General features: G+C 42.9%; 1 protein-coding gene across 1 annotated transcript in view; it reads right to left on the bottom strand.

Moving 5' to 3' along the window:
* Positions 1–5,196: 5,196 nt before the first annotated feature.
* Positions 5,197–13,354, bottom strand: part of ITPR3 (inositol 1,4,5-trisphosphate receptor type 3) — a 568,454-nt gene continuing 560,296 nt past the window's right edge. Inside the window, exon 58 of the mRNA XM_078644240.1 lies at positions 5,197–6,553. Coding sequence (XP_078500366.1) covers positions 6,446–6,553 — 108 coding nt within the window. The 3' untranslated portion in view covers positions 5,197–6,445. The remainder of the gene's footprint in view (positions 6,554–13,354) is intronic.

Here is a 13,354-nt window from a genome sequence, read left to right as displayed (position 1 = left end):
TCTTCCTAGTCACATAAACTATCTGAGGTTTTGCACTCGAGAAAAGCAAGGATACAAACACCTCCCTTCAAGGATTAAAGCTAACTTTTCACGGTGGCAATGTGGAGAAAACACACTTGCTTATCCTTGACCACGTGCACGCCTACATTGCAGAAGTGGAGCTTTAACTCAGGCACTTGTTTTCCTTATTTATCGAAGTGCTTCCTGTTGAGGTTTAAGTTTTGTAACTCTGACCTCCCAGGCACCAACAGCGATTAGATTCTGCACCAGGAACGTCAAGAGGACAACACCTACGCTGCGTTATAAAGAAGCTATCTCGGAGTGGTGGTGAGGGGCAGGCACAGTGTCGCAGGAGAGGTGGAAGGGTCAGCATGCTTAAAACGAAAGCAAGTAATACAGGCATTTGTAATGCAATAGGTCTCACATTTCTGAAAGTTACACCTATTGGCGTTGTAAATCATAATGGCTTTTATTTATGTTTTTTTTGTTTGCTGGGGTGGAGGGTACAAAGGAAGCTGTGCGCCAGAAAAAAAAGAAAGGCGTTGCTGCCATTGTTGCTGATTAGCAGCGGTGTACCGCAGTGTTTAAATAAAAAACGTAGAAAGATGTTGGAAAACAGTTGGGCGAGCTGTGCTGCAGCCATTGTTGAAAATTTTGTGCGGCATGTCGCACTACTGTAAAAAAAATGCTAATACTAATTCTAAAGAAATCAAAAAAGCGGGCGCCTTCTAAAATATTAAGTGTGGCGCCTTTGATGTTAATATGAAAGTAAAAACCGGGCGCTGTGCTCCAAATAAAATTTGGCGCCCTTGTTGTTAATATAAAACCAGGCGCTGTGCTGATACCTAAACCATGGCGCCCTGGGGCTGGATGGGGATGAAGGGCTGCGAGCCATGGGTGCCATTGTTGACAGTGTGTTCATTGATTTGGGTGAGCCGCGCATAACAAAGGAAACGTGCGGCCACCATTCTCAAACCTAAAGCGTTACTCGCATTTGAAAAAGAGAACATAAAGCGAGTCTTAAAACAACAGTGCTTTAAAAAATATATATCATGACGTGAGCTGTGTTAATGGCGCGGCCGCCATTCTTGAAGAAAAAAACATAACATAAAGAGCTGCTTAAAAAGTTGTGTGTGCAATAGGAGAAATTCATTTAACAAAATAGTGGCCACAGAGTGTAAATAAGTAAGTAACAACACCCATAAGAGAGACAGTCCTCATGGGAAGTTACAAAAGGAAGATCTAAGGAAGGACTACCAAACTTATTCACAAATCAAAAGCAACCATTTACAACGGACAGTGAAAGGAGCCAATTGAAAAGATGGGCGGAAAATGGGTAGAGCTCCAAATTTATACCTGAATACAGCATGTCTCGAAGAGAGAGCTCAAGCGCTGCCTAGGCGAGACGTAAAAACTGATGCTTAGGGGCTATCTGTGGGACTGTTGACTGAAGCCTCGAAAACACATGGCGCGTTAGTGAAACTTTTACAAAGCTCAGGAAGTGGCCTCATTCTGCTTTAAATGCTCAAACGAGGAATTGTGCCTCATCACCAGTCAGGATCAGAAGAAGCTGCCTTAAATTTTGTTAAAACTGCTTTTCCTGTCGATGGGGCTGATTATGGCTTTGCCCAGGCTTCCTTGATGTGAGGTAGCAAAGCCTCACTGAACTGCCAGATTGACTCAGAAGTGAGCTTATCTTTAAAAGCAACGTAAAATGAGGCTGTTCTACGTGCATGGGCAAATCAAGAGTAGGACTTTGGATAACCTGGAAAAAATTGATCTCTTTCTAATGATGTATTCAGAAGTTTTAGGCAGGAGAAAGAAGATGAAGCAAATCCTGTGAATCGCTGCTTTAATCATGTTCACCCACCTGTGGGGTGTTGTTAAACAGGCTTGCATACTAGTCCAAGAAGGGCCATACATCCTCGGAAATGCATGCTGTTTGGTTAATTTAGGCATATGGGGTTACTTTCGTTCACATAAGGAGCAGAATGCTTGAAGGAGATGCTCAGGATCAAATGAGTCACCTTCATTGCGACAGATTTCATGGGCACTGAAAGTGCCTCTTGCATCAACCTTGTAAATGTCACTACTGGCATTGAAGCGAGTGTCCTGGGCTGAACCACAGGTGTGGCGGTCAAGACCAGTCTCGAGGTTCAGGCTGAAGCTGTTGAGGTAGAAGTGCAGCACATCACACCTGGCTCCTTAATGGTCGGCAAACCCGGGCCTCTGGAATCCTGAGAAGCTGCACCAGAAGGCGATACTTTTGAAAGATATCAAATATAGCCTTTTAAAAGGCTTCAGATGTGAGCCTAGATGCCTCCCACAGAAGCTAATGATATTCTGCAGATTAGTCCCTGTCTCTCCCACAGACCTTGATCTCTTGCACCTTCTTTTCTGTTTATGAAAAGAGAAGAATGTTTCATGTGTCTTAGTTGACCAAACTTGGGGCACTGACTCCTAGAATGGGATTTTGAAGGCACACAAGATGGCTCCGTCAGACTTGTCAAGGTGACTGTTGCCTGCCGATTTAGGATTCATCTGTTCAATCAATCAATCAGTGAATTTGTAAAGCCCACTACTTACGCGTGAGGGTCTGAATGCGCTGAGGGGAGGGGGTGCTGCTACTGTTTGAAGAGCCAGGTCTTAAGGAGCTTCCTGAAGGTAAGCAGGTCCTGGGTCTGCCGCAGATGAGTGGGGAGGGTGTTCCAGGTCTTGGCGGTGAGGAAGGAGAAGGATCTGCTGCCGGAGGTCATTCGTTGGATGCGCGGTACAGCGACGAGGGCGAGGCTGGCGGAGCGGAGCTTGCGGGCGGGGGTGTGGAAGTTGAGTCTGATGTTCAGGTAGGCTGGTCCGGTGTTGTGGAGTGCTTTGTGTGCGTGGGTGAGAAGCTTGAAGGTGATCCTCTTGTCGACGGGGAGCCAGTGCAGGTCTCTTAGGTGGGAGGTGATGCGGCTGCGTCGAGGGATGTTGAGGATCAGGCGGGCGGAGGTGTTCTGGATGCGTTGCAGCTGTTGTAAGTGTTTGGTCGGGATTCCTGCTTAGAGTGCGTTGCCGTAGTCAGCCTGCTGCTGACGAGGGCTTGGGTCACCGTTCGGTTTCGGTCGGGATCAATTTGTAGATCCTGCGAAGCATGTGGAGGGTGTTGTAGCAGGAGGAGGAGACGGCACTGACCTGCTTCGACATGGAGAGGGAGGAGTCGAGGATGAATCCTAGGTTGCGTGCGTGGCCCGTGGGTGTTGGTGCTGTTCCCAGTGTGGTCGGCCACCAGGAGTCGTCCCAGGCAGAGGGGGTGGGGCCGAGGATGAGGACTTCTGTTAACTTGTGGTTAAAGCCCAATCACCAAACTTAAGGGTCATGTAAGTCAGTACTGACTATTTGCTTTCAACACCAATCAAAGGGGCATATTATCAAGGGGCTTTATCTCCGCATTTTTGGCTTTAAAAGCCAAGAAAGCGGAGATAAAATTATCTCCCTATTACCAAGCTGTCGCTAACACCAGTTAGCGACAGCTAATAGGAGATAGTGACCATCTTGGGCCCCGCTTTGCATGTCAGTGATATTTATCACTAATGACATGCAAAGTGGGCGTGCCAAGATGTTAGCGACTGGAAACAGTCGCTAACATCGCTATCTCCTATTACCAACTAAGCGCGAATATCTCCAAAAGCTAACACCTGCCCTGAGCAGTTCTTAGCCATGTTATCTAATGGGAGGTGGATAACATGGCTAAGAGCATTTGCTCGATAATGCATGAATATCGCTGACTTTTCAGCGATATTCATGCATTGCGGCCGTTTTTTTATCGCATTTGCGATAAACCTTGCTAATAGCAAGGTATATCTGCGATAAAAATCGCCGATTTGCGGCGATAATGTTTGTCTCTAAACAAGTTAGAGACAAAAATTATCTCTATTGGTTGGTAATATGCCCCTCAGTTCTTAAATCCAAAAGATTTTGAAAGGGAAAAAGTGTCTCAAAAGCAAAATCACCTTCAGGGGAGGAATATATACGGATCCTGTGTCTGCAAGGAGCATAAAAATGGATCTGGCATTAGTAGCACCAGTGGCTTGCTTAGTGATCTCCTGACATCACTTTTTAGCAAGCACACATCAGACATGATTTTATGAGGCACAGCATGATGCCCTTTACCTGTTACTGCTGTGGAAAACATGTTGGATCCAGAATGACGCCTTGGAAAGGTCCACTGAAGGAATCTGTGGCATCTAACATCAATTGAAAATGAATTTACCCTGTAAGACTTTATGCCATAATCATTTATGATCTTCCTCCTGTGAAGAATGCCTTTCCTCAACAAGAATCCAGTAGTAACGTGGACCTATACATGTTTAACACCACCTCAATGAGGAGAACAACGCCTAAGCCCCATTTCCAAGGACAAAGATCAAAAAATGTAGGTGCTTGGCTCCAAGTGGGTCAATCCAGGGGCCTCTTCCTGTGTATACTGACAAATGAGAACTTTAGTTCAGCCTTTACCTTCAAGACAACTGGGTGGTGACAGGAATGCTTGAATAAATCTCAGCAACTGTCAATTGCTCGGACCGCGTTCTAGACCCTCTTTGAGCCTTTACCTCAGCCAACTCCCTTCCTAGTCGAGTTAGTTCAAGCATTAGGCTGTATATGATAGAAGATACTATTCAGGGCGTCTGAAAATTGGAGTATTTTCAAGATGAAATAAAGTAACTCTTTACTCTTGCTTTTTATTGATGACCTGCTTTTCAGACTGTCTTTCTAAACTATAGTAGTATCAGCTTCAATGCCTAGCTTAGTCATTGGTATACTGCAAGGTACGTTCTCCCACAGACAAGTGAATGATGGATTTCGTGGCAGACTTTAGAGCCCAAGTTAAAACGCTGACTGGGGAGCCCCCTCTAAACAATATGGTGTCCTACTACAAATAAAGTCTACAGATTAGTTGTCATGTCTTTGCAATATAATGGTCCTTGCTACTAAAAGGTCTTTCCGCATGCCAATGTGGTGACCCACACCTTACTCCAAGGTCTTTAACAACTGTACTCTTAACTAAAAGTTAGTCTGTGTCTGCATGAGTTGTGTGGACCACCAATACATTTTACCAGGATCTGGTCAACAAACGACTTACTGGTGTCTCATCCATCCACTTCTGATAATTCGTCCAGTTTCCATCTTTGTTCTTTAAGTACCCACGTTTCATTAAAAGTTCTCTCATTTTTATTTTGTTAAAAGAAAATGTACATCTTACATCTCAAGTTTCAGAGATCAATAGGACATAACCCCAAACAATAACATACACTCCCTCAGTTTCCCTCCGCCATTGCACAACAAAAAATCACAAACACCATTCACAGTGCACCTCACCTCTGTGCCTTCCTTGATATGTGTCTGACTGGTTAATTAAGACCCGATACAGGGTAATCTATTCACACCAACAACCCTCCGCGCCATCTGTTTATGTTGCAGAGATGCAGAGAACAAATTGAACACATTGGATTGAGCACTCCGAAAAGGGAGTCAAAAGGTCATTTGGAGAAATTTCTGAGGTACAGCATGTGGCACAAATGTTTGGAATCCTCTCCTGGATGAAAGCAATAAGTTAAATCACCTACTTTACAATAATGACCAAATGTGATATTGCTTCTGTCTTCTTGATGTGTACTTACAAGCAATAATATGTAGTGTGTGTGTGCGTGTAGAGCGAATAAAATTTACAGTATCAAAACCTTCCCGTCCATATATACAGTAAACAATGATAACAAACCTGTCCATGGCATGGCAAGAAAGAATAGTGCCATCAATGTGGTCAATATTTGTTTGCTAGGTAGGGGTTGCCCACTTGGCATTTGCAAAAAACCAGGGAAGCTTTAGAATTCAGAACTAAAGGCCCCACCTCCGAGCCTTATCCTCGCAGATTCAAAATCCAGCAGAAGCCGCTCTAGAGGAACTAGACATAACTGTCAGTGGTCACTAGGATGTCTAGTTCTTCAGAACATTAGGAAGGGAGATAGGAATTCAGTGTTTGGACGTGAGCTAACAGCTCCAGTGGACAAAGGAATAAAGACTGAGAACTCAAAGGAGATGACAAGTTGAAGATGAGGGATTAAAACAGTCACCCAAAGACAGGATTCCTAAATAAATTCTCTCTCCACACATGCTAAAAGGTGATCCAAAGGATAGTGGTTTGCAACACATCTGTGAATTTGTGATGAAGACCTCAACAACTCCTAGTGATGAGAGACCACTGCATTCCTATGTGCATGCCCATCCCCCTTTCTTTCTCTCTGCGTTCTAATGCGTTTTAGAATTCATGAAACCTAGAAACTCGGGGATAAGATTTGTGGGCACACGGTCATGTATCCAGCCACCTAGGTCAGGTAAGAATGGCCCATTGTCCACCTCCACTGCTGAGCAGTCAGAGGTCTTGATTCCTGGGAGAGGGAAGGGATGGCTATCTGATCATTTCAGGTTGGGTTCTTGCGATCTGGTTGCTCCCGCTCGTACTGTTCTGCACGTCCACGAAGCCCATGCGCTGCCGTCGTTTCCTCTGCTCCGTCATCTACACAATCCAAGAGAGATAGAACCACGTTAGGAATGTGGAAAATAGTTGATTGGTTGACTATATTTGTTTATGCCCCTATCCTCTGCTTGGTCCTCAAGGAAGAGAGCTACATCAGGAAACATTAACATGTTGATGATAAAAAATATAATCATCAACGAGGATGTGAGACTTAACATTAACAAACTAGTCTCCTGTTAAATCTTTATACAATGCACACATTAAGAGAAGTTACAGTTAACTTACACAGCAAGAAAAATGAATCACTGAAAACGACTGCATATTCTGAGGCATTTTGCCATGCTTCTGCTTTGACTCCTTACTGTTTTTTCCACATCAAGTCTCCTCTCTTCCTTTCACCCCCTTCTTGCCCTTAAAGCATCACAATTGTTTCTGCTTTAATGGGATATCTGGTGCCAAAAGTGGCCTCAGAGGCTCTACTTATTTGCTAACATTCCTTGACTAAAAAGGGGTAGATTTTTCACACTTCTAAAATGGTATATAGAATAATGTTGACATCACAGCAATGACATGTGCCCTTTAACTTGACGCTAGTACAGGAAAATAACATTGCATTATCTTCGACCAGACAATGATCAGGGGCGGCCTTAGGCTTGTGCAAGCTGTGCACCTGCACAGGGCCACCAAACCCAGGGGCCACCACGCCAATATATATCCTTAATATAATAATCCTCTGAGGATGGATACATATTTGCATGGCGGCCCCTGGCAGGGATTTGGCGGCCTCCGGCTCTGTTCTACTTCCAAACACCCTGACCCTCCCCCCCCTCTTCTTTGGCCTCCGTGCCCCGCCCCACCCGGACCCCCTCTTCCGGGGCCCCCTACCTACGCTCCCTGCCCAGGGCCGCCATGAGCCTAGAGCCGCCCCTGCAATGATAGAGGTGGACATAGTTCTTCATGTCCAAGCATGCCACAAGTCTCACATTGAGCTCTTCAGTCTCCCAGGGCCATCACTGATAGTCCCAGATCGCAAAGCAAACACTTATACTAGATGAGCTACTCAAGCATGTACTTGGGAAATGTAAGAGCTTGGCTGACATAAACATATTATTATAAAACACTAAGGCACTCCCGCAACAAAAGGCCACAAGAAGCTAGGTGCTGGGAGTGTGCAGTGACAGAAGAGTAAGCCCTTTTATAGAACGCGGTATCCGCTTCTACAGCGCATTGTAAGGAGTGCACAGAAACTCTACCGGAGGGGCGTGGCTTGAGCGCCGCACAAGATGGCGGCTTAGCGTCGGAGCTCCGCTTCTCGAGCACCGATTCCGGTGAATTTCTCTCGCTTTCACCGGAGTACTTCAGCAATAAAGCCCTGTATCACTCGTCGGAGCATGAGGTGAGCCAGTAGCTCTGCTCCTTTCATTTTCAACTCGTAGCCATGTGCTAAATTTCGCCGTGACGCGGACCGCTTTTACCGCGGCCGCCATTTTGTTTTCTTCCTGACTCTCTGCAACTGCCGATTTTTTCCAACGACATGTTTCCTTTCTGCATTTTGCGGCCCCTCATGCTGTCTGCCTCCTTTTTTCTGCAATTTTCAGGACTCTATATGATACGTTAGCATTCTACTTCTCCTTTTCGCCTACTTTATTCCGGCCGCCATTTTGAATGGAACTGCATTTCCTCAGCATTGCTGTGTCTGTTTGGCGCCTTTTTTCAACACATTCCATTATGAACATTGACTCTTTGTGTGCCTCAGTGTTTTTCTTTGAGCGCTAATCTCACGGAGGTATTTCTGAGGACTGTGGCTGTGACATTGCATATCCTCTTCTTACATGGGAAAATTGCGTACCCTCAAGCTTACCTCTTCGGTTAAACCACGCAATTCCTCAGATTCTGAATCAGCACCTCTAACTATGGAAGATTCTGCTTCTCACAAATCTGACTTAGCGCCTGGGGCAATTCCAAAAACAATCTCTTCAACTAAACTTCCGCAGTCTGCTTCGACAAAGCGTCTGAAGAAAGATCCCTCCTCCCCAGGTTCCTCATTACATTCTGCCTCTATGGATCTCATTCTTGAGGAGATTCGTGCGCTAAAACCCTTCATGGCTGAAACCACTAGGACACTGCAATTTCTTCATGATAAATGGTCCTCTCTTGAATCGCGTGTTCTCTTAGTGGAACAATCCACGGAGTCCCTTCAGGCCTCATGTTCTAGGATTTCACTTCTGGAGAAAGATGTTTCACTTCTGAGGAGGCAGACAGAGGAGTTGGAAAATCGAAATCGCAGGAATAACCTACGAATTTATGGACTTCCTGAACATACAGAGGGGTCCAACCCTACTGCATTTTTTCAATCTTTTCTGCCAAAAATTTTGGATCTTCCTCCCTCCTCTTCACTCAACATACAACGCGCGCATGACCAGGTCCTAAAATCCCTGCTAAGCCTCGCGGCGTCATCATGCTGTTCCTGCAATACACCGATCTCCTTAAAGTTCTTTTCACCCCCGTTCTTCGTTCTGTATGTGTTGGTATGTTTCTTTTTTTGCTCTGTCCGTTCTTTCTACTATCTCTTACTTTTCTATCTCTTTTCTTCATTCTTTTCTCTCCTTCTTTCTTCCTTGATTCTCTCCTTTTTCTCTTCATTTGCTTCTCTTACCTGCCTCTTTACCTCAACTTCCTGTACTCTCATCTCTTTACATCATCTCCTTTCTCTATTTTATCTAATTCCCTATATCATTTCTTTCTTGATTTACATTCCGAGTAGTTACATGGAACGTTAAGGGTTTAAATAACCCCATTAAACGTCAACGAGTTTTAACACATCTTACTAGACTTAAAGCTGATGTAGCTCTCCGCCAAGAATCCCACCTTTCGGAAGAGGAGGCTTTGAAGCTAAAACGTTGCTGGGTGGGTCATGTTTTTCATTCTCCAGCTATTGGTAAGAAAAATGGAACTGTAATACTATGTCATAAGAAGTAAAATGTTTCTGTTATATCTCAAGAATGTGACGTAAATGGTTGTTGGGTACTTGTTAATCTAAATATAGATAAGATACCTATAGTTATTTTTAACATTTATGCTCCTACTGGTGTTGATAAACTGTTTTGGCCTGCTATTTCTGATAAATTAGTTACACTTGATGAGAAATATGTTATTTTCGGTGGTGACTGTAACCAAGTGCTCGATCCTATTTTAGACAGGAATTCTAAAGTCAAATTTGTTACCTCCAAAATGCACTCCCAATTCACTACATCTATTCATAACAATGCTTTAGTAGATATTTGGAGACTTTGCAACCCTGACCTCAGAGAATACACCTTTTATTCCCCTACTCATCACTCCCAATCTCGTATTGATTACCTTTTCCTTAGCAAATCCTTAGCTCAACTTGTCCTTCACTCTGATATTGGTTCCATTTTAATTTCAGATCACGCTCCCGTTTTTGTTGATATTGACCTCATTTCCTTTTCTCCCCACCCTGGGCGCTGGAGATTTAATAACTCCTCACTCCTTGACTCTGATTTTTGTACCCAATTTAATGTTTTTGCCACTGAATTTTTTACACTTAACCAGCTCCCTGATTCTTCCTTTGTGATGGTTTGGGACTCTTTTAAAGCAGCTGTCAGACGCTTTGTCATTAATTATGTCTCCCAAAAGAAAATGAAATCAATATCTAAGTCAACTCAACTTCTGGATAAAATTAAACAATTGGAATACGATTATTATAATTCTGGCTCTGAAAATTCCCTTCGTGAACTCATCGAAGCTAAATTCGCTTTTAATAAATTCACTACGAACGCTGCTTCTAATTCTTTACTAAAATGCAACTCCCGCTACTATGGAGGCCAGAATAAAATGGGAAAGTTACTAGCCAATTACCTTAAGATTCGGAAAGAAAGGACAAAGATTGAGTCTGTCCAAGGCCCTACTGGAGTATCTTTGTTTAAAGATAAAGACATACTACATGAATTTGTTTCTTTCTATCAAGATTTATATACTCCTGAATCCTGTCCTCCACTGATCTTCTCGCATATTTTCAAAGCATTCCTCCCCCCTCTCTTCTCATGTTGATTTTCACACGCATGATTCAGATATCTCGATTTCTGAAAGTTTGCATGCTGTCTCTGTGCTCCGCCGTGGTAAGGCGCCGGGACCTGACGGTTTCACTATCGAATTTTACAATAACTTTTCCTCTCTTCTCCTTCCTAAGCTACTCCTGTTATTTCAATCTTTTGTTGATTCTGGCTCTTCCCGGGGGACCTTCCAGGAAGCGTTAATCTGTTTAATTCCCAAACCAGACAAAGACCATACCTTGTGTAAAAATTATCGCCCTATTTCCCTTGTAAATACAGAATATAAGATTTTCACCAAAATTTTAGCTCTTAGATTAGATCCCCTTTTACCTGAATTACTTGGCCCAGAACAATCCGGTTTCGTTAAAGGTCGTCTTTCGTCCGATAATTCTCGTGTTTTCTTTGATATTTTAAGTAAGGCTCCTTCACTTTCCTATCCCTTGGCCGCTATTTCCCTTGATGCCGAGAAGGCGTTCGATAGGATAGGATGGGACTTCATGTTTCAAGCTCTTCGTTGGACAGGTTTTTCTTCTAAATTTATTTCTCTTATTTCTTTACTTTATTCCAGCTCTCACGCATCAATTTTTGCAAACGATATAGTGTCGGACTATTTTCCCCTTCAAAGGGGCGTACGACAGGGTTGCCCCTTATCTCCTCTATTGTTTGTTTTAGCTCTAGAACCCTTTTTGACGAAAATCAGACTCGATGAAAACATTTCTGGTTTCCATTTTGGTTCCCAGCAACAAGTTAAATTATCAGTTTATGCCGACGACATTTTGTTATATTGTTCTGACCCACATTCCACCCTTCCTTTCTTTTTAAATCGTTTCCTCCTTTTCTAGTATCTCCGGATATCGTCTTAATATTGATAAATGCGAAATTTTAGCCCTAAATCCTCTTTGTCAAAAGCACCTCTTTGACGCTTCTGGATTCTCCTGGCAACCTTCTAAGATTAAATACCTAGGTGTTTGGTTTGCTCCACGTCTCTCGGATACTCTTAAGTATAATTTTGATTCTCTTTCTACAAAATTAAATAAGGCAATCGTCCGCTGGAATCCTCTATTCCTTTCTTGGTAGGGGCGTCTCAACTCCATCAAAATGATGTTGGCTCCCCTTGTGCTTTATTCCATTTCCATGATCCCCATTCATATTCCCGACTATTACTTCAAATCGATAGACTCTATTCTACTCAAATTTTTGTGGAAAGGTAAAAAACCTTGAATAGCTCTTGCTGCTTTGAAAAAAGATAAATCACTGGGAGGAGTTAAATTTCCTAATTTTAAAATTTATCATAACGCCTTTTCAATAAAACAAGCTTTACGCTGGCTCTCTTCTGACCTCCCCTTCTACCCTCCTCTTTGGCTTAAATTAGAATCTTCCTTCCTCATTCCTTTTGATTTTAACGAGGTTCTCTCTTTCTCTTCCAATGTGACCTCTCTTCGCTCTCCTATCATTTCTCACTCTCGTACTCTTCTTGAGCCATACTTACCATCCTCTTACCCCTCTATTTCCTCCACTCATGTCCAACCTATTTGGCATAATAAGCATCTTAAAATTCGTAATCGTTCTTTATTTTGGAGAACCTGGCACTCTCATGGCTTAAAATGGATCTCTCAACTTCTTTCGGGTAATCAACCACTCTCCTTTCAGGATCTCCAGAAGCAATTCTCCTTACCCTCCTCCTCTAGTTCACAATATATCTCACTTCTTCCTAGTCTTACCCAATACCTACATTCACTCCCTACTGCAAATTCTATCCCTACTGTGTGTCTTCCCGTGTCTAATGCGCTCGAGCACTCACCCTCTGCTTCTTTTCTCTATAAATCAATTCAATTTTCCACTGATAGAATCAAATCCAAGGTTGAGTTGGCTTGGGAAAAAGATTGTTCCCAGACTTGGTCTCTCCCTTTATGGGATAAAATCTGGTCAAAAATTCATAGTACCTCTAGAGCTGCTAACACTACTCAAACCCTATTTTTTATTTATAACCGTACCTTATTTACTCCATCAATTTTGTCATCCTTCTCTCCAGACACTCCTTCTACTTGTTGGTCCTGTCCCTGCCCCTCAGCTGATTTGAAGCACATGCTGTTTGATTGTCCACCCATTTTACATTTCTGGCACTTGGTCTGGTCCCAGTTTAAGAAGATTTTCAATTTTCAGTTTCCTTTTTCCATTCTCAACATTTTTCTTGGTTCTCTCTCCCCCATTTTTACCAATTCCCCACACCGCTATAAATTAATTGACATTTTAATAGCTATTGCTTTACATCATATTACCTCTCATTGGAAGCAAGCCAATGATGTTACGTTCCATGCTTGGTGGAATGCAGTATGTTTTAACCACCGTCTAGATACCAATTTTGTCTCCCCCATTTCCCTGGCAATCGAGCGTGATCTCTTATGGCTACCCCTTACTAATTATTTATCTAAAACTGCTGTAATTCCCCCTATCCCCCAAGTTCACACTGATGAAGTGCAAAAGCCACCGTGACTTTTCTTTTCAATACACTTAATGTTTTTTCATATCATCTTCGTGTTTTATTTTACAGGTCATGACTTCATTTACTTCTTTATCTGTAACATTATTGCTTAATGTGTTTTACATTCTGTTTTATCAACCATATATATTTCATGTAAGAGATACTTTCCTGTTTTTTAACTTTTGATTGTTTCTTCATTTTCTGTCTCTGCCTCTTTCTATTTCAATAAACTCAAACTTAAAAAAAAATAAGAAACTCTACCGGAGAGAAAAGGGGGAAAACAGT

This window comes from Lissotriton helveticus, chromosome 5_1 (genome assembly GCF_964261635.1).
Source record: "Lissotriton helveticus chromosome 5_1, aLisHel1.1, whole genome shotgun sequence".
Lineage (NCBI taxonomy): Eukaryota > Metazoa > Chordata > Amphibia > Caudata > Salamandridae > Lissotriton > Lissotriton helveticus.
Note: the sequence above shows the minus strand (reverse complement) of the source record. Positions and strands in the feature narration are given on the sequence as shown.